The 22,511-nt window shown below is 44.0% G+C and overlaps 1 protein-coding gene across 2 annotated transcripts in view; it reads left to right on the top strand.

Moving 5' to 3' along the window:
- clic4 (chloride intracellular channel 4) overlaps positions 1–22,511 on the top strand; it is a 137,362-nt gene that overhangs the window by 68,478 nt on the left and 46,373 nt on the right. For both annotated transcript variants that reach the window (XM_041212916.1, XM_041212917.1), the window contains exon 3: positions 19,273–19,398. In XM_041212916.1, coding sequence (XP_041068850.1) covers positions 19,273–19,398 — 126 coding nt within the window. The remainder of the gene's footprint in view (positions 1–19,272; positions 19,399–22,511) is intronic.

The raw sequence follows: 22,511 nt of genomic DNA, 5'->3' as shown, positions 1-22,511 counted from the left end.
TACTCACTCAGCTATGGGGGTTGCTAATTCTAATTAAATGTGGACATTTCGTTACATGACCTCCTTGTTCCAGACGTTCAAGCCTGTTCTCAGAGTCTCTGTTGACCAGGTCGCAGCAGAGAACAGTCTACTCTTCAAACAGAGCCATGGGAAATTTTACAACCATTTGAGAGGGCAGGTTGGGGGAGAGGGTTCTGATTAACATCACACCAGAAAGATTGTGTAGTGGTCACTGAGTACTGCCCTGGAGTGTTGGCCTAGATTTTTGTGCTCAAGTCTCTGGAGTGGGGCTTGAACCCACAATCTTCTGAGTCAGAGGTAGGGGCCAGAATATTGCCATTGGTGTTCTGGATCGGGCCCGACACGCCGACGTGCAAAATAACATGCAATGATGTTGGATGTGCATCCAAATGTCATCGCGTGCCATTTAGATATTTTGTTTGCAGGGCGTGGGCCAGAGGCGGAAACGCAACTGCCGAACTGTCAACGGCCTATAAGGCCATTAAAAAAGCAATTAAACCTGTTAGCAATGCTGCCTGTCCAACCTTAAGGTTGGTGGGCAGGTGAAGAGCCCAAGCAGCCTTCGTGTTTTTCAGGAAGCCTCATCCACGGGCAGGATGAGGTTTCCTGAAGGTTTAATAAAATAATTAAATAAATTTTGCGAGATGCACAAACATGTCCCAGCTCACGTGACACTGTCAATGAGGGGACATGTTTCAATTATTTTTCAGATAATTTATTCAAAATTTTCATTACCAACTTAATCTCCCTGAGACAGCTCCATGCCTCAGGGAGATTGCTGCGCTCTTTCGCGTGCTTGCATGAAAGATCGCAGGCCCTGACTCTCCCTCCTCCCCCTGCCCACATAGCGCTACTGGCCGTGTGTCATGCCGCGGCGGACCAGCCCGCCCACGCAAAATGGCGGCGCGCAGTTGATCGCGAGTGGTGATCAGCTCCGTGCCTGCCCCCACATGCTCCCACCCAGCCTGCCTAACATGGGTAAGATGCAGCCCAGGAATTTTACCAAATCTCCCTCAGCCTCAATCTACCTGCAGTAGCATGAAATCTCAGTGTTTTGTACTAATTGCATTATTCTACAGCCCCTTACGATTAAGGTCTCACAGCAGTCTCTGCCTTCATGAGTTCGCCCCATAAATAGTTATTATTTGTGCCTTTGCACTGGCACAATTTACAGTTAAATACCATTCAACTACTTCAAATTCTGTCTGCTTACCTCCCTTGTTCTGCACTCAATGCTAGTTTTCAACTGCTATGATCCAGTTAAGACAATTAAGTTTCCATCACACAAACTTGGAAAAAAATACGTTAATTGGTCAAATTGTATTTGAAAAATTTACTACTGACTGTAACAGTATTGAATACATAGATTTGCACCAATTATCCAAGGAAAAACAATGACTGTGCAAAACTCAGTAGTAACTGAAACATATTTGATAACACACAGTTCTAAGGCAGTCAGAGCACCAGTAAATTGCAAAGAATTTGTAATCTTCCCTGCTAGAAGATACATGATAGTTAAAGGCAGTAATACATTTTGAGGAATCATCCTGTAATTATTTTCTGTCGGGAGCATTTTGTTGTGGATTTGGTGGCATAGCAACAGGGTGTAGCTGGTACAACTGTAACAGGAAGAAAAGTTCCATCAAGTTAACCCAGATGTTGTTGGGGATACTGAAAAAAGTGAAGAAATTTTACAGAGGACAGCGCACAGATTTCCCACAGGCTAATGCATGAATCAGAAATCACAATTCAGCTCATTCTTTCAGAGCTCCCTTGATGGTTCATAGCCAGTGGGTTATGGGAAGCTGTGGTAATTTTTTTGATGGCACCCAATGTAAAAAAAGTTTGAAAACCTTTGAGATAGGTGAATGACATCCCTGTTGTATCTTTTCAGAACTGCAGAGGGTTTCTGTTCCCTTTGGTCTTGCATTACGTTGAGTCCTTGAGTAAGGGATGAGATTTCCAAACAGGCCTACAGGATCCATCAATGTACAAGTTTAGGCCTTGTATCTCCCCTAGAATCCTTTTCATTGTTCATCCTCCTTTCCTGTTGCCCCATTGGCAGCTGTGTTTTCAGCTGCTAAGGCTCCATGCTCTGGAATTCCCTCCCCAAATCTTGCCACCACCTTCTTTAAAACTCACTTTAGAACCAGATTCTAGGATTTTGGCCACCTTTTGTTCTATCTCCTTCTTTGGCTCAGCATTCATTTATTGATTGCACCTCTGAAGTTCCTTGGCATGTTTTTCTACACTAAATGCCCAAAATAAATTCACGTTGTTGAATTAGCAGCAGCAGCAGTAGCAATGCTGACAAGTGGGGCTAAACATTCTTGAGAACTTATGACGCATTGACTGTAAAGTGTAGTAATAATTTTCAGTTGCACATTTCTTCTTGCTTTTAATGCCATGGGAGATGGCCTGAAATGAGAAGGGCAGGCCTGTTATAGTACTGCATTCATGTCGATACCTTTTAGAAGAAAAAAATTATGTATTTCAGGAGTCAGGTCAGAGTTTGTAATATTAGAAGAGACCCATGTTCTCGCTAGCTCTGTCCTTCCACTAAATTGTAGCAAGCTAGTGAATGTCACAGCTGTCACCTGTATATCATGCTCGATAGGTAGCAGTTTGAGATCACAATATAATGGCAACCTTATTACTTTTCAAAGATATATATTTTTGTGCTTATCATGTTAGTCACTGTTCTGGAATGGAAATGCTTCCATTTATAACAGCATTGAGTAATTTCAAGTCATTTACAGCAGGAAAAAGCACAGCAAAGCTTCCTGAAAGAAGCCCCAAAATAGGCCTTCATCCCAAACTCTCAAAAAGAGATTACCAATCTGTGCAAAAATGTTGTGAATTTTGTGCCAGGCGTCTGGTGGGAATGATACTTAACCAGATTTAATTTAACTAATAATACAGATAATTGAGATCACATGGTGTTAAGTTTTTGATAAATTATGGAATGTAGACAAAAACAGGAGTGACTAAAAGGGAAAAATCTCCAAATATGAGATTTTCAACAAAATGATTTACTTATCGGGTTTTTTATGCAGAGTTCTATGCCCACTTTATAAATCTTTACTTATCCAATATTACATTTCAGAGCATATTACTAAAGTAAGTAGCACATGACAAAGTTCAAGATAAGAATTTCAGTACAGGCACATCTTTTGCATGATGAATTTTGATTTTGAGAAGTAAGAAATTAAATACTTAATCTATAAAAGATGTTGAATGTGTCAGTCATCTCAAAGAATTTTTGAGGAGTATATGATTTTAATATTTGTTTTGATCTTTCAGATGAGGGCAGTTGAAAACTGCTTATATACTTTGCCATCTGTATAGAATGTTTGAAAGTCAGGTTTGGTTGAAGTGGATCATTTTGACTCTCCTCTTCTCATCCGACCCTATATCATTGCAAATGCTTCTGCTGAAGTTGGTGAGGCAGTTGCACAAGATCGAAACCCAAATGATAAAAGAGAAACACAGCAACAAAAGATAGAAGATTCATATACATTTATATAAAAAAAACAGCTGCCTTGAGTAGTGTGATATGAGTCAAACACAACTTCAAGTGTTCCAGCAATCTTAAAGTTGTCTTGGAGCTTAAATGACCTTGTCCATTGACTGGAGCACACTGTATGGCAGTCACATGTGTTGTATTTTAATATGTAAGGGAAACATAATGAGGCTAACTTTATTTTTTCCTCCTCCTGTGTTGTATAATTCCATTGTGACAAACTAACAATTATGAAGTTAAAATACCTTTGGGTAAGAGGAACAAAAGAAAGGCTTTTAAATATACAAACAAGGGCAAATTCCCAGACAAATTCCTATATTATCAAGGGTTTGCTGTGAAGAATGGCCAAGAATGTAAAATTTTTTTGGACCATGGACTGAGCAATGTTATTAGTTGGCCAGGCTGGGCTGGGTTGCTGGCATTCTAATCTCTTATAATGTATTTGTCTACAATCCTTAGCACGTTCTTTTTGTTTTCATGTTTTTTTTAATAATTCAGTGTTAGCGGTTAAGGAAATGAACACCAGATTTATTCTAGTTTAAGACAACCTTACATTCAGCAACACACTGCACGCTTACCAAGTCCATCTTGCAGATTAATTTATCTGTCCAATCTGGATCTAACTGATTGCTTAATTACAGCATTGATACTTTGGAGCAGATATGGTCTTAAAATCCTTTTTCTATTGGCCACTTATCTGTCATGTGGGCTGAAAGTCGCATCCCCAGTAGGTGATACAGGACTGCATTCCTTATTGCCTTCTCTGATAATCTGACAATAAAAAAACTAGGTTAAGCAACCGTCCAGTTTGTACCAATTTAAAACCTTTGATGGTGGTCCTTGATTGTTGCTCCCTTGTTCATGTGTAATTTTAAATTATTACTATATTTCAGTGCCGGCAGGCTTTGGATCCGCTTATTAAAATAAAACTTTTATCTGTGGTTATTTCACTCTTTTCTATACCTTAGCATTTCTAAAATACCAGCTTGGTAAATCATTTCTTGATCGTACATTGTCTCTTTTTTCTCTTTTAAGCAGTCTCATTGATGATAGTCTGCCCTAAAGGGTAACTGGGGTAATATGATAACAGACTCTTACACCAATTGTTTCCATTATCACACAGTTTTAGGTTCTTCACATCCACACTTACTTTCCATAAGTCCATTTGACTATGGTCATTTCAAATTTGAAGGTATGGGTGAGATTCCATTCTTTGGCAAACTGCCTGAACTTACAAATTGTGGCCATTATTGCTGAAGAGTTTAAGTAGCTTACGTGCAATTTAATATTGCTTCACTTTTTGCGCTGTACCAGGTACACTTCTGGATAAGTTAAATAGTATGAACAAATTGGTATTAACTTTCAAGTACTGGCTGAGGTATCAGTGGTTCTGCTTGTAAGTTTAATTACAAACAGCATAAGCAATTTGGAGAACCATCCTATTTTATTTCTGCCCTCCCTTCTTTATTTTTCTCTTTGAGGATCCCTGTGGTCTTATCTTTATCTTCTTCATTTTTTTTTTTGTTGTTTCTTGGTCCTCACTCTTGATAGTGAATCACTGGCATATATAAATTTTCCAAATGCACTGAATAACCACTTATTTTTATTTTAGGCTCCTGCAATATTAGTCAATGCTGCATTCTCATGTAAACTTCATCAGATAGAACATCCACTAGTTCTCTTTCTGTTAAAATCAACGGATGGTTTAACTCGCTACCAAAATTAGTTACCAATCTGTTTCATTATGTGACTTATAATTATTCTATCCATATAACAATTTCCAAGATTTTTTATTTTCCAGATTGTATCACTTAATTGTTCCTGTTCTGTCATCTGCAACACCTTGCATTGTGATTATTTTTGCTAACATGTAAATGTGTTATTTATGCAAAGTGTGAGCATAGGCTCAGTGAGTTGAATACTCACCTCTGAGTCAGAAGGTTGTGTACTCAGCTCACTCCAGAGACTTGAGCACGTAATCTATGCTAATACTTCAGTCCAGTATTGACAGTGTACTGCACTGTTGGAGGTCCCGTCTTTTAGTTGAAACATTAAACTGAGACCCCATCTGCTATCTCAGTGGGTGTAAAAGAACTCCTTGAAGGAGAGAATTCTCCCCAGTAAAACAGTTTAATTGGCCATTCAGTTCAATGCTGCTTATGAGACATTGCAATATCATACCCCATACAAGATTCATAAACATTTGTGTCGATTGGTATCAGAGGATTGAAGTATGACAGAAGTATGGAGAATGTTGGGCTGCCTTGCCTTGAAAACAGGAAATTAAGAGGGCTTTATTTTATTTGTTCATGGAATGTGGGCGTCACTGGCTAGGCCAGCATTTATTGCCCACCCCTCATTGCCCTTGCATTTAAGAGTCAGCCACATTGCTGTGGGTCTGGAGTCACATGTAGGCCAGACCAGATAAGACTTTAGTGAACCAGATGGGTTTTTAACAACAATCAGCAATAGTTTCATAGTCATCATCAGATTTTCAATTCCAGATTTTTATTGAATTCAAATATCACCATCTGACGTGGTGAGATTTGAACCCAGGTCCCCAGTCTAGTGACAATACCGCTATGCCACAGACCTCACCTTAAGCACACAAGTTATTACTATTGTAAAAAAGATAGTTTATGAAAAATGTTATCAACCTACACAATGACAATGGTAAAAGACAATTTTCATATGAAGAAGTGCTTCACACAAAATGATCAACTCACGTATTGAATTACTGAGTAGAGTAATCAAGGTGATAATCCTAAAAGTGTTTAAGAAACAGTTGGATACAATTCTGGGGGTGGGGAAGGAATGGAAAACTTCTGGTTTGGTGAGTTAAAATAAATGTATGACCATCTTCACCTTTGATCAAAAAAGCAATTGCAGGAAAATGGATGCTTCTATCCTCTCTTTTATTGGCTGCAATAGCTGCTACATACACTCCAGCTGCTTTTTAATATCTATTTTACTTTATTCATGAAAACTTACTTGTTGTGATTATTTCCTTCACTTTTCCTTTTCTTCATTGACCATTTCCCACATCACTTTTTTAGGGTCCTTATTATTCCAACATAAAATAATAAAAGAACAACAATTAAATTTGTTACAATTGAAAACAATTTTGCAGACAATAACTCAAACTCCATGTTAGACAATGACCCAACTGGCCCAGCCGTTTGGTTAATTGTAACAATGGTATAGCATTTATTGCTGTTAAGACATAAAAATTCATTTAATTTAATCATTACTACTTCTTAAAAACAAATGAGCTTTTGTACTAACTTTAACCCAAATGACCAGCATTGTGTTTAATTCTGAAGAAATGCTTTACGTTAAAAGGATTTTTGACTGCGTTGGGTTGTAAGCCAATAAAACCTACATTCACACAGTGGTGTTTTCACCAGTACTCTAGATCTGGCTGTATGATTTGGCATTGTTTGAGCTTAGTGTCCATTTCTGATTGAAATGCAGATGGCTATGAGTGTTTGTGTTCTGTTCACTTCCTCTGTGTGAGTGCATTTCCTTCCAAAGATGTTTACAGTGAATTTGCATGTACTGAGCTGAAAGTATGAAAATCTTCTATTAGGCAAAAGGGGCTTTCCGGCCACTTTGCTGCTGGCTGATGTGGTACTTGGCCAAAAGGTCATGGAAAATCGTTAGAAGCACTAAATAATTTCCTGTAATTGTTTGCCAAGTTTAATCTTTCTCTCTGCTGAAGGGTGACCATATGTGGTAGGCGGGTATTTACCAGCTGCCTGAAGAACATTAAGGATTTCCTTGTGGCACCTTGAAATAGCTTTAAGAATTGTAGGGTCTAGGTTTTCTGGCATGATTTGCTCAGATTTCTGTATATTTTGCAATGAACTTTGACCCAGAAGCAGTACAATAAGGAAAATTTGTAATTTCTTTAAAACGTCTGTGGAATCTGTAATTGTTTTTAAGGATATTTGAAAAAGACTTTCAAGAGCTTGCATCAATTGAACCTTTCTTGGGTGATAAGAAATACTGGCCCATGTGACCTTGTGTTCCTTGAGCTAGAAGCAGTACCAACAGGAAGGAAGTTAAGTTATGGATGCTAATTGGCCAGACTCGAAGGAGAGTTACAGACACAAAGGAGATACAGACATAAAGGAGAGATACAGACACAAAGGAGAGCTACTAACAGAAGAGCTGGAGGCCCAGATGCAGACAAAAAGAGAAAGCAAGTAGAACCAGAACAAGGAACACACTAAACTCTTGTGAGGAGGAGAATCAAAACACTCTCAAGAAGAGATCAGTTTTACTGTTTGCCAGAACAGGAGACAAGTGCTCTGGGAGACAATGTGCAAGCTGGCTAAACAGATCCAAATCCACGAAAGCTACATGAATAGCTCCAAAATGCTAAAGAGTTGAGTGTTTTCCCAGAAGTGGCCAAATTGTGAACCAGGGTGTTATTGGTTGGTCGGTTGAAAAGGAAATCCACCATCAAGTCTGTCGTGATCTGCCCGAGAGAGGTTCATAGAAGTCTGCCTTGCTAATGGTAATTCTACCTTGAAACTCAAAGGCGGAAGGTGTCATCTTACAGGACACCTGACCTACTTTGTGTGAATGAAGAACAGCATATTGTGTGGTTATTTAATTTCAAATTTGTCTGGGGAGTGATGCAGGTGCTCATGGTTCGATAAGATGTATCTTCGTTATATCAGCTATTTAAAGTAAAATTTATCTTTTTATTTGAAGTATCATTTGCCTGTCCATTCTTGGGGCCGTAACCTCTGAGCTCCAGGACATCATAGCTGGTGGGGGCAACCCAGAGATGCATTGGGGAACCCCTCCCTGGAAGTTCCCAGGTGAAGTTTTCACAGCAATTGCCTGAGAAGTGCAAACCTTCCGTGGGCAATTGCCCTGAGCTGGGAACCATCCAAAAATTGTGATTTAAATTGGAAACTTTGGATGGTTTCAACTGTGTAACATCATCAGTTACCCAGAAAAAGTTAGAAGAATTAAAGCGACTTCTAGCTTCTGGGTAGCTATTGTACAGACCCAGACCGACCCCACCCCCCCACCCCACATGGGACTCCCCTCATACCTACAAACCCCCAGGGGATACCCCCACCCTCATGCCGCCTACATTCCCCCCCCACCATGGTACAAACCCCTATGTGAACTGTCCCCCCCGTTCTTGCCCAGGGGATTCCACCACTCCTCCCACTGGGCTTCCCCACCAACCCCCACCCCCCACCACCGAGGGGACTTTCCCTCACTCCTGACCTCTCCTACCTCCACCCCCACCTCACATCCCCCAGGCCCGACCAACTAGACCTGACCCACTCGCCAAAGCCTGGCCCGACTCATGGCCCAGCCTGACTTGACCCACTCCCTCCACACCCCCCCCCTCCAAAAAAGGCCTGGCTCAACCCGACTGGGATCCACCACCCCCAGACCTGACCTGAATCCCTTCAAAGGCCCAACCCAACCTGACTGGACCCAGCCCAACCAACCCCCAAAGGTCTGACCTGACTCAAACCCCCCCACCCCCAAGGCCCAGCCTGGTCCAACCAGACCTCCTCCTCAAGGTCCAACTTGACTGGAACCCCCACCCCCACCACCTCAAGGCCCGACCCACCTCACATTCCAAAGGCCTCTCCTGACCCAACTCCCACCCCCGCCAAGGCCTGACACAACCCCACCCCCATCCAAGGCCTGACCTGACCCACAACCCCACCCCCAACCCCAATCCTACCCAGTTACCTTACACACTTACCTTTAAACCTGACTGGACCTTTAAACTTAACTCTTTGAACTTACCTGGTTTACGGCAGCTAGTGCTGTAAAAAAGGAGGCAAAAAGAGTCTTCAACTCTACAGCCCTCGATGCAAGGCCCCTGGTTGCGCTGCACTGCGCGGACCTCATCGGCCTGAGTTGGAAGTCCGGGCTGGATTTTCAGGTAAGACTTTTCGGGCAGGATTGGCAATCCGACTTAATTGCCATTCCAACGGAAGTTCCGGTCCATGTTTAATTTCTTTTCATTCTGATTTGTGTTAAAGTAAAACCTACAAAAAGTGTTATCTTCATTTGGCGGCCATTCAGTAAATGTGGTTATTTTGGTTCACAGTTTCCCCAAGGGGATTGTAACAATTTGTACTGTCAAAAGCTGCTGCATTAAGTGCTGAGTCTTTGAACTTGAATTCATAACCATCTCATTAGGAGGCTGATGCTCTCCTAGGTGAAGATAATTTATATGTTGACCTAAAGTAAGCAAGCACTTAGTGAATTGTTTTGTTCAACGATAAACTTGTGAAGAAAAACTTAAAGTAATTGAGTAACGGGAATAAATATAATGGATATAAAAACACAGGAAGAGGCATTGCTTAACTGGAGCAAGTGTGTGATAAAAGTATACATCCTGCCAGTGTATAAATTATGCAGATGTCCATGTGCGATAATTTACAATTTACTCCCAGGAAATATGAACGGACCTTGTTCTGGTCATTGTACAGACTTGATTCCGGATATGGCATTCAAAATCACAACGAGAGAGTGAGTGAGTAAAGGAAAAGAACTAAGAGCTGAGATGGCATTTTTCCAACTTTAATGTGGAGAGTTGACATTGAACACTGTCTGTTTAAAATTCTGTGCAAATGTGCAAGGAGATCTGAAACAGGCCTGACTGCTGTTCTGCGAGAAGAATGCTGGGCAGCTCGGGTCTCACTCCAGCTATCCCTTCCCCTCATGGAGTCAGCCTGGGGCCCTTGGGCACCCATAGGGAGGAGGATCAGCAGGTGCACACGCTGCAGCCATCCACCCAGGTGACTCCGGGAGTGTCCGGCCCATCCAAATTCCCTCTTCCTGTGACCTCCACAGCTCCAGCTTCACAGGCCGAGGAGGGTGCCACTGCCACACAGCAGGATCCTGAAAGCAGGCTGGGGCCTTCCAAGACCCGGCCCTCCAGAAGACGCCTGCCAAAGTCATCTCAGACAGGGCATCGCAGGCTGCCTCCACCTCCACTGTGGATGTCCGGGGAGCACCAAGATGTAGTGGCAGGGTTAGGGCAGTTAAAGAAAAATAGTTGCATAGCCTGGCCATGGGTGTTGGTCACTTGTACATACAGTTCACTATTGTCAGTAAACTCCTAAGAATATCTCCCTGCCTGTGGCTCCTTGTTCTGATGAGCAGTGTTCTTGTCACTCAGATGTGAAACCTTTCTGCACAAGATAAAAAGCAGCCCAGTCCAGGGCCTCTTCCCTATGCTCTGTGCGGCCTTCAGACCACAGTGATTGTCCAGCCTCGCACTTGTTGGACACATTACTGATGTCTGCACCTCAGCAGTGCTGGTCATTGCTGCTAGAATGTAGTGGGCAGGCACCACAGAGTTCTCTCATACTCTCTGCGTGCTCACAGCACCTTTATGGTGGGGCTGGCTGCCATCACACCAGCATCTGTGACCAGTGATACTGTGTACCAGCTCCTGAAGGGCTCAGGTGGTGAAGGCGGACACAGCATCGGATGCGTCTAAAGTTTCACGGCTGCGTCTCTATGAAATGGCCCTGATCATGGAGCACAAGTGAGCTGCCCTCAGCCAGACAACAGTCAGACATCCACAGAGGCTATGTGAAGATTCTTAGAGTGTCCTCACTACTTGTTGTCATCATCCTCCTGCGATTGAGTGACTATTAGGGCCTCCACTGCATCTCCATGACAGGAGCATTCTCACAGAGGCTTTTGGTGCTGCCATAAACCAAACTGGAGCCAAACATTCATAACTGCGATGTGAGGATCTATGGGGTCACCTCACTGCAAGTCATTGCCTTCCTCCACAAATCTAGCAGCTATGAGAGCCTCCCAAGTGCGCCTGCCTTGTCTAGCCAGTGCGAGATCCTCATCCCCATCATCGTCATGACCAAAGACCTCCTCACCCTCATCCAAGGAGACCTCCAACTCCTCCATCTCCTCTTCAGCCAGCTCATCTCTCCATTGCAGCGCCAGGTTGTAAAGGGCGCAGCAGACGACGATGATGCCTAAACCCTTCTGTGGACTATATTGCAGGGCACCACCAGACTGGTCCAGGCACCGGAACCGCATCTTCAGCATCCCGAAGATCTGCTCCACCAAATTGCAAGATGCAGCATGAGCTTCATTATACTATTGCTGTGCTGCAGTCTGAGGCTATCACCTGGGTGTCATCAGCCACAGCCTCTGCGGGTAGCCCTTGTCCCTGAGGAGCTGCCCCTGCAGCCTCTGTGGACCCTGGAAGACTGCAAGAATCTGTGTGACTGAGGATGTAGGTGTCATGCACAATTCCTGGAAACCGTGCGCACACCTGCAGGATGCGTGTCTGGTGGTCACTCACCAGCTGCATGTTCAGTGAGTGGAAGCCCTTGCAGATGATGTAATCTATCATGTGTAGTGATGGAGACCCGAGCGCCACATGGATGCAGTCGATCGCACCCTGCACCTGTGGGAATTCCGAGATCTGGCCCTTGCATCCTGGCTGTCCCGGTCCCGGGCGAAATGCACAAAGTTGTGTGCCCTCGTAAAGATGGCATCTGTGACCTCATGGATGCATTTGTGGGTGGTGGCTTGTGGGATCTCACAGAGGTCACCTGTGGAGCCCTGAAAGGAGCCATTAGCATAGAAATTGAGTGCCGCGGTCACTTTCACAGCCACTGGCAGTGGATGCCCTCCATGTCCCCTTGGCTCCAAGTCCTGCAGTAAGTGGCTGATGTGAGCTACCAGATCCCTAGTCAAGCGCAGTCATCAGCAACACTGGTTCTCAGTCATCTTCAGGAATGTCAGGGGGCATCTATAGACAGTGGGTGTCGCTAGGCACCGATCAGCCAAGGCTTGCTGTTGCTCCTGGGTAGTATGTACGGGACCCACTGCTGCCCCTTCTTCCTGAGGTTGCTACTTCTGACTTTGCATGGCCAGGAGCCTCAGTCACTCTCTCTTCCATCTTCTTCATTCTCTGTAGGCCATCAGGCATACAGCTAGGTCACCAAGATCCATAATCCTGACTTGGTCCTTGTGCAGCATGAAAGAGAGAGAGAGAGAGACGTGGTTAGCATGGGTGTACTTAGCATTCTTTCCTGGTCCTGTGTGACCGCCCCTCAATGCCTCTTAGAGAGTGCTGGCCATCCCTCGGATGGCCACAGGTGAGTGGGCTGCTAGAAGTCCGACCCCAATCATATCACTGTGGCTGAAGCTGAACTGTCTCAGTTGCAGAGGAACGGTCAGTTTATACAGGTGTCCCTAGTGCGTGGCCACTTCCGTCGCATACCCTGCCCCCCCCGCCTCGATTTCCTGTGTGCTGCATCCAATGCCAGGGAAGCAGTTACCCCCAGCTAAAAGAAGCAAACAGCCACCCCTGTGACAGGGCGGCACTTCACCCGACCCCCGGCGCCCCTGAAGTCTGCGAAGCAACAGGCGACCCTGGTGAGCTCTGCAGAATGATGCTGTTCACTCGCCTCCAGTTCCCCCAAAGCGAAGGCCGCTAAGTGCGCGTGTCTGGCACTGTGAAGCCCGTCGTCGTGCTTTCCAGCCGACGTGGACAGACGGTCCGATGGGGGTCCAGAGCCTGACGGGATGGCCTTTCAATGAGATGCTGATGTACTACAATGAGCTCCCCGCCAACCATTCGCGGGAAACGCTGCCCGCCGTTGGCAGGCTGAGCAGACGATTGAGACCTGCCTTTCCCGCCGTCGTGTACCAGATCGCGTCATATTGTCCACGTCTGCCGCCTATCACGCCCGCAGTGAGTGGGCATGGAAAATTCTGCCCAAGGAATCGCAAAAATCACAAGAAACAGATGCTTAGAGAAAAAAATGACGAATTGACGTATGAATGTTTCAATCGATAACATTTGTACAGGTCTAATGATTGCATGGATGACCATGGAAAACTGAAAGCTAAAAGAAGCGCATTTTTTAAATATTTGAAGGAAAAACTGCTTGAGAAGCAGGAATTATTTACAGCACCAGCTCCCCCCCCCCCACCAAAGAAAAGCATTACTGAATGAATTATGTAGATTGCGTTCAAGTAGTAAAGTTTTCCTTTATCATGAAAAAGTGCCCTGAGATGTTGCTGATTATACAAGGAGAATTAGAGAAATGTAAACCGTTGGATGAGACGTGCTGTCTCAGTCGTCCAGGTACATTATTAAACTTTTATATTACATGCAAAAAGGGCATTTTGGTTTACGCTGTTCAATCATCTTCTGTGCTGAATTGTCTCACTATGTGAATAGGATTAATCTAAGCCAATTGTTTATCAGGGTACAAGATGTATGCCTGGATATTATGATCAGTGCTATTCTTATATGAATGCTTAAAACACTTGTATTAGATTCCTTAGAAGTGTTAATGTCTCCAATAAAATAGTGCAGAAAAGAATTTGGTAGCAGCACCTAAGTATTTTTGAGGACAGGACTGACCATATAGTTTCCACCTTATAGTCTTCCCTTTAATTTTCCCTCAGAAACTGCCAAAAGCCTATTGTTATATAATTCTTTGTTCATTTTTAAAATTAATTTTCAATAAATGTTAGAACTTATCTTTCAGCTGACCATGATGCCGCTTGTTCCTTTGCCTTTGCTTAATCTTCTCGTTTTTCTAGCTGCTAGCTAGAAAAGTCTTTGATTTCCCCGCTGATCTTTCTCTCTGTGACCTTTTGTGACCTTGTTTGCTACTTCTGAATAATTTTTGCTGATTTTGCCGACTTTTGCTATTTTTGTATTTTGATGGTAAACCATCTTGAAATTTGAATATTAATAAATTGTTTCCTTTTAAATTTGATTATTGAGCGATTTGCATGCCAAAAATTCTCAGAGACTTAGTACGTTTTTAAAACTCACTTTGAATGGGGTGGGGTTTCCTAATTAATGCCATCACAGATGAATTATTAGAGGGCATTGCAGTACACATGTTACATACTGTACACTCATATTTCTTATACAAAGCTAACAACAAACTTTTGGTCATTAGGACACCACTGTCTGAGCCTGGTACTAAAGAACAAAAGATCCATTGTCAGGTTTTAAATTCACATGCATGGAAAAAACACCACTTTCAACTCCCATGCAGACATGTCAAGTTAGATTTGGAGAACTGGGAGCAGGGCACTGATTAAAGTCTGTAACTTATCAGATTTCCAAATCAATTAATTTCAATTTCACTTTCAATTGCAAATTAGGACTGATCCCTTTGCTTAATTCCACTGCTCCTTCTGATAAGCTATGCTTTGTTGAACTGTAAATGTATTCATGAACAGCCATCTTTCCAGTAATTCTGCCATTCACTTATCCTCATGATATTGACTTTTGCTGATGTCCGCTTACATAGGCATTATCAGAGCTCAAGGCTAAGTCTAAAATGTTGAGTGCTGTGAGGGTTGAGGCCAATTCTGCCCACACTTGATGTCCATATCAAGCACTTAGCTGGCGGCTGTCATTAGGTTGATTAAAAGTAATGACCGCTGATTTCTGGCCTCCTTAGCCTTGCACTTTGATATCAATGTTATTTCTTTTATAGTTGGTGTTTTAGCTCCATGGGCTGGATTTTACACTCCCCTGTTGGCAGATTTGAAGGTAGAGGGCAAGTAAAATCCAGTGGGTGGTCTTCCTGCCACCTACCTGCTTGCCCCTGACCATCTAAAATTTTATAGGGGGCAGGGGAGATGTCGGGCCCAATCTTGGGCCTATTGAAGCCCTTAAGTGGCTAATTAATGTCTACTTAAGGGCCGTATCTGCCTCCGCCACTATTCTACCTGTGTTGAGGGAAGGCCGGCAGCTTTAGCTGCATGTGCTGCTGTTGGACAAGGGGCCGGTACCGCCTCCTTTGTTGGCTCCTTGGGCCCATCAGAGGCAACTCTGCCTCCCGCCAAGGTCATCTCCCCGTAACCTTCCCCTTGGCCTCTTGAACCTGGCCCCCTCACTCACCTAGCTGAGACCCCTGATCCCTAGGCTCCTTGGCGTGGTGGGATTGTAGTCCCAGCAGTGGCCACCACTCCTGACTAGCACTGTTGGGACTAAAAAGCTGCCACGCATCCGAGTGGCTGACAGCTTTCTAAGGCGGGACATCCTCCTGAGATAGAGATGGAACTCTTACCTTAAAGCAATTAATGCTGCTCCCAGTGTAGTGTGGGCAGGGTTCCCCCAGTGAATGGTGTTTAATAGAGGTGACAGGGGTCTTGTACACCTGCTGGAGAGCCCCGCACCGCCTTCTTTCAGGAAGGCTAGCCAAAGTAAGTACCTATCAGACACTTAATTGAGCAGTGAAGGGCCTTCCTCAGGATCAAGGAGCCTGGGGATGGAAATCCTGCCCCGTGAGAGCTGCTGGCCAGTCAGAGGCTGGCAGCTGTCATTGCAGTCAATATTACTGGCGAAGCGGTGGTATCTGCTGGCAATGCACTCAGAGGGAGGCCTGGGATCTGTGAGGGACCCAGGCCACAGTGATGGCGTGGTGGGGGTCAGCAGGAAGAGCTGTCAGTGGGACCCCCCCAACTTCCTGATGCTGGGTCCCTCAATCAGGTGCCTTTGAATTAGGAACCGCTTCCAACCCACCCAGAAGCTCAAGTGGCAGCGGGGTGGGTAGGCCGTCCACGAGCCTTCCTAAACTTAATCGAGGCAGCCGCAGGATGGCAGCAGTGTTCCCAGCCACCACCCTTCCTCTTGATTAAATGCCCCCACCATCAAATTCAGCTCAGGGGAGGGCATTAAATTCCACCTGACCTTTTAGCTGGGGGTGTGGGGCAGTGGTAGGGACCACACACCCTGTAAAAAAACAGTGCAGTGAGGTAATGGAGGAATCAGATGTTGCAGTTTCAAGATGCTTGATAGAAACAGTCAGAACAGCTCAATGCTGGCAACCAAGAAGATGTCTGCAGCTACATTTCTATTTCTACTCTTCATCCCTGCTGAAAGCTCTGGTGGCGTGGATCTGGGCCCAGATGGTGCCAGAGTAGGAAAATTCTGTGATTCATCCACTGACAAGAATAGTTCATCCTAGAACACCACATAAGGACATTTTGAAAGGAAATTCAATGCCATTAGTAAGACACAAGATTCTGATTCAACTTCCTCCCATCAATCACTGGGTTCTTTTAAACAGTGGCCACTCTGAAACCATCTGTAGCTTCTGTTTGTGTACCTGCAAGGTGAGGTGACAGTGACTGTCCTTGACATCAAGGCTGCACTTGACCGAGTGCGGCATTGAGGAGCCCTAGCAAAACTAGGAGTCAGTTGGAATTAGGGGGAAAACTCTCCACTGGTTGGAGTCACACCTAGCACAAAGAAGATAGTTGTGGTTGTTAGAGGTAAATCATCTCAGTTCCAGCACATCACTGCAGGAGTTCCTCAGGGTAGAGTCCTCAGCCCAACCATCTTCAGCTACTTCATCAATGACCTTTCTCCCATCATAGGGTCAGAAGTGGGGATGCTCACTGATGATTGCACAATGTTCAGCACCATTCGTGACTCCTCAGATACTGAAGCAGTCCATGTCCATATGCAGCAAGATCTGGACAATATCCAGGCTTGGGCTGACAAGTGGCAAGTAACATTTGTGCCACACAAGTGCCAGGCAATGACCATCTCCAACAAGAGAGAATCTAACTATTAACATTCAGTGGCATTACCATTACTGAATCCCCCACTATCAATATACTGGGGGTTACTATTGACCAGAAACCGAACTGGACTAGCTATATGAATACTATGACTACAAGAGCAATTCAGAGGCTAAGAATCCTGCGGTGAGTCACTCACCTCTTGACTTCCCAAAGCCTGTTCACCATCTACAGGGCCCAAGTCAGGAGTGTGACAGAATGCTCTCCACTTGCCTGGATGAGTGCAGCTCTAACAACACTCAAGAAGCTTGATACCATCCAGGTCAAAGCAGTCCACTTGATTGGCACCCCATCCACAAACATTCACTCCCTCCACCACCGACGCACAGTGGCCGCAGTGTATACCATCTACAGGAACTCACTAAGACTCCCTAGACAGAACCTTCCAAACCCAAGATCACTACAGTCTAGAAGGACAAGGGCAGCAGACACATGGAAACACCAACACCTGGAAGTTCCCTTCCAAGCCACTCACCACCCTGACTTGGAAATATATCCCTGTTCCTTCACTGTTGCTTGATCAAAATCCTGGGACTCCCTCCCTAACAGCACTGTGGGTGTACCTACATTAAATGGACTGCAGCGGTTCAAGAAGGCAGCTCACCACCACCTTCTCAAGGGCGTTTAGGGATGGGTGACCTAACCAATGGCACTCACATCCCACGAATGAATTAAAAAAAGTCTTGATTGATGTCTTCAAGCTACATTGGAATGTTTTCTTTGAAAAATGGATTTCTTCCCCTTTTAAAAGCTGGGATGCCTCAGTGCCTTTCACCATTTGTAGTCTGTCCTTAGTACCTTAGTAAAGTCGTATTATTGCAGAACAGAAGTGAATCAGTTTAGCAATGTAAATTAAAAATTCACAGGAAAAAAAATAACAATTGACCCAATGGGAATATATTGTGATTTCTTAAAAACAATTATGTTACTTCTTCTGTAATGTGAAGTCAGTAAATTTGCTCATTACAATTAAACTGTAGAATTGTTTTTTGATTTAATTTTCTTTATTCAGTACATTACTGCAATCATATTTTTTTCAGCTGGGATCCAACTTTAGTTTGTGTGTGAATATTCTGGCAGCACTGAGACGTTCCAAATTACAAGATCCTACATTTTTCATTTTGCCACATGAATGATATTTATAATATTACTCACCATATATAGGATGTGCACAGTCCTCTTTAACATTGCTTTTCCATAATGCAAAATAGTCCTGCAGAAACAACAACTTTCTTGTGACTCTCTGCTATTTCCCTTCTTTCTCACTCGGTTCCCACCTAAACCCAGAGATCTGTGATTCTCATGGCTAAAAAGGAAATAAGGTAATTTTGTACTTTTAGTTTTAACTGGTGAACCAATGACGACTGTAAAAATGTGAGTTTCTAATAACATTGGGTCTCTGGAGTTTGGATGATTTACAAGAGTGAAGTTGTATCTGTAGGCAACAGCGCTCCATCAATGTAGTACCAGGTTTAAAATTCTCTTGCTCTACTGTGATACCGTGACAGGGCTGTCACTGTAGAATGATTGTGCTTCAGATTTCTCAAAGATTTTCTGTACCATCCCCAAATAACTCATTCTACATCACAAGTGAATCTCCCATGTCATTGCTCCCAGTGAGTCACAGGATTTGTTGCCTGTCTTACAAATTGTCAGGTTACTGGGTGTGTCTTTCTCATGTTCTGCTTATCTCCATCTCTAGGAGTTTCAGGGTTTCGTTTAGTGATTGTTTACTTTGGTGTTTCTTATTCTCTGGTTAATTCTGTGTCATGGTCTTCTCTCTCTGTCTTTTTCTTTTCCTGTTTTTACCTCTCTCCTGTTAATTGGCACTTCTGTCTTTTCTTTTGTTGGATGCTGGTCAGTGACAAGAACAGGTGGTGGCTAGTGAAGGGATCTGGCCAGAATTGCAGGTAGGTTTCAAGTAATGGGTCAAGCGCCAGGGCTCAAGGCATCAGTGGATCACAGCATGAAGGAGCCGGAACCTTGCTCAATCTGCTTTGCCACAATAACTGCCACAGTGCCCACAGTGTGAGCATTCTGTTCCCTCTCTGTGGATTCATGAGGTATTGTGGCTGCCCAATTATTTTGCCGATGATAACTGATTCTCTTACTTTTTATCTCAATAGGAAACCTGCTGACCTGCAAAATCTGGCTCCGGGAACACATCCCCCATTCATAACCTTCAATGGAGAAGTGAAAACTGATGTCAATAAGATTGAGGAATTCCTTGAGGATATCCTGGCTCCACCCAGGTAAGTGTTTCAGTGTAGGAACACAAGTTTCTGCTTCCTGGATATCCACAGGACAGGTACAGTGTCAAACTCGATTTATGGACATAGTGCTGAAAATATAAAGAGGTCTCTAGCTGAAGCCAAATAGAAATGGTCACCTATTTCATTACAAGAAAACAAAAAAAATTAAAATAGGTTTAAAACTTCCTTAATGTGAACAAATAATTTTGTAAATGTCAACAGAACAGGCTTTTGAAATGCGTCCACTTAGTCATGTTTAATAAAGTTGACCTGAAACGTAATTGGCTCTGTAAGCTCTATGGGCAGGATCTTTAGATCGGGACCCACTCACTGATGCGTAAAATGATGTGGGATGACATCAAGTGGAACTCTTGACGTCACTCCGCGTCATTTCCATTTTCAGGTTGGCAGGGGCGCAGCCAAATCAGCTGTGTGCCCGCCGACCTGTCAGCTAATTAAGGCCCTTTAAAAGTCATTAACATAATTAAGGGACCTGCCCGTCCAACCTTGAGGTTGGCAGGCAGGCCGGGAGCTCTGGCGGGCTTGAGAAAAAGCATGAAACCTCATCCACAGGCGGGATGAGGTTTCATGACGGTTTTAAAATATTTAATAAAGGTTTGAGTTAGTGATGGACATGTCCCAACTCATGTGACGGTGTCACATGAGAGGACATGTCAGGGGAATTTTTTACACATTTGTCCTAAAAATTTTAATTCCGAGGCGATCTCCCTGAGGCAGCACTAGCCTCAGGGAGATCAGTGTGCCCTATCGTGTGTATGCGCGAAAGAACGCACTCCCGGCTGAAGGAATCCCCCCTCCCATGCCCGCACAGGGAGCGCATAGCGCTTCCTGGCAGATGTCACGCTGTGCGGGCCTTAATTGGCCTGCCCACGTAAAATGACGGCGCCGCCCTAATCAGGGGCGCCAATCAGAAGCGTGCCTGTTCGCACCCGCTCCCGCACTTCCCCCTCAACGGGGGGAAAATTTTTCCCTATTAATATTGACTGCCTATAAAGGATATAATTGGAATATTCATCTGCCAAAGCTAGATGCAGTTACAAGATTCAAGCCCCACTCCAGCATTTGAATGCATGTTGTAGGCTGACACTCCCATACATTACTGAGTTGGTACGTTTCTGTTAAAAGTGGATTCCTTCAGGTGTACAACTGTCTGTTTTGTAGGTTCAGGTGGACAATAAAGGTCCAACATTAAAGTAGAGCAGGAAGTTCTCCTGGTGTTCTGCTCAAAATTTATCCATCAGACAACACAATCGCAACAGATTGACTGACTGCTTATCACATTGCTGCCTGTTGGATCTTGCTGTGCAAAGTGACTGTTATATTTGCCTGCTTAACACTAGCCATTGGACTTCAAAATAATACATTGGATGTTAAATGCTTTGAGAATTCTTTTAAGAGTTTGACAATATGCAATTTAAAGCCATGTTTTAATTTTCTTTTAAATATCTCCAAATTTCTACGCCCTCTGATGCTCCCAATGATTGCTCCTTCTCTGCTTGTACAATATCCTTTAATGTACCTAAGAGATCTATTCCTTGTTCTCAGCTATTCATCATCTACCCCTGACCTTGATTTTCTACTCTATAAAGCCCAGTGGTCAAGGATAGAACTGGAGCCAATCTTCACACATTTTTATAAGCATTGCACATATTACAAGCATGCACCTCCTAACCCAACTACCACAGTTTCAATCAGTTCCTATTTATAACTTATTTGGAAACCCATTACCAATCAAGTGCCCCATTTGAAATGGACACTCAGCCTATGGGCAAGCTGTCCTGGAAGGGGACTTGAACCCAGGGCCTTCCAGCTCAGAAGCAAGAGCTCTACCAACCGAGCCTTTCATATTTATCAGAGCACAAGCGAATCCACAGTCAATGCCCACCACCTGCATATAATTAAATACACAATTATTATACAATTAACACTTGACTCCACCCGTCTTCACATCTGCCACTTCAGCTTGAATTAGGAGCTTTGGCATTCTGCTCAATTCCAAACACACAGCTGCTCTGATGCTAAGACTATTTTTTTAACCTCTGCAGCATTACCCACCCCTGCACTTATCTATCCTCCCACATTACTAAAATCTCAGTCAATGCTTTCATCACCTCAAGGGACCTTGGCATCTCCAGTGCTTTCTTAGCTGATCCCTTTCCTTCAGTTCTTCACAAACTTCTTCATCCAGGTAAAGTGCCATACTTATATTATCAGTGTTATCTTTAAACTACTGGCTTCCCATACTTCAGCAAATCGACTTGAATACTTCATCCTCACTGTCAAAAACTTGCATCACCACATACCTCCTTTTATGCTTTTTCCTAGCATCCAAGTATGTACCCATTACTCTATGTCTATTTCTTTCTCTGCTCCAGCATTAGTAGCTACTTGTTCAGTCATAACACCCCTGCCTTTGGGATCCCCTTGCTCAGTTCCCTGCTCCTTGCCAACCTCTTGCCTGATTTCAGAAATCTCCTGAAGACTCTTTATTCTGACCATGCTTTTGGTCATCTCAATCCCCTACCCCCGCCCCCCACCGCCCCCCCACCCCATCCCACCCTGCCACCACCCCCCCCCCCCCCCCACCCACCCTCATTCATCTCCATTTCCCATGCTCATTTTTTTCCCTCTTTCATCTAAATTATTTTGAGACTCCTTTTCGCACATAAGGGAAACTGCAGGCATGCATGTTGTTGTTGTACAGTATTTCTACTTAACACACATGGTCAGGCCATTGAACTGTAATGGGCATCAATGACGTTATGCTCGATGGCATCCACACATCTTTTCATTGTCTTTGGAAAACAAGCAGGAATAAAGGAATAAGAAACCTGACGAGGGGACCACCAGTTGTAGCAACTCTTTCTGCTGCTCCAGCACAGACACGAGGTTGAACATAAACCCTTTTGTGGCCTCTATGCCCTGTTAACACACAAGGCGGTGGCCTTATGAATGAGGTGGTAGAGTTAACACAAGTGAAATGAATTTCACAAAAGTACCGCAGTATTTTTTGAAATGGGTGAAAGAACCTGCTTCGCTGGGACTCTACCGCTGGACTGATAATGTCATATTTACATTTTGTAGTACAATGC

The sequence above is a fragment of the Carcharodon carcharias genome, chromosome 19 (genome assembly GCF_017639515.1).
Source record: "Carcharodon carcharias isolate sCarCar2 chromosome 19, sCarCar2.pri, whole genome shotgun sequence".
Lineage (NCBI taxonomy): Eukaryota > Metazoa > Chordata > Chondrichthyes > Lamniformes > Lamnidae > Carcharodon > Carcharodon carcharias.
The sequence above is the reverse complement of the archived record's forward strand: the minus strand, read 5'-3'. Positions and strand labels throughout refer to the sequence as shown.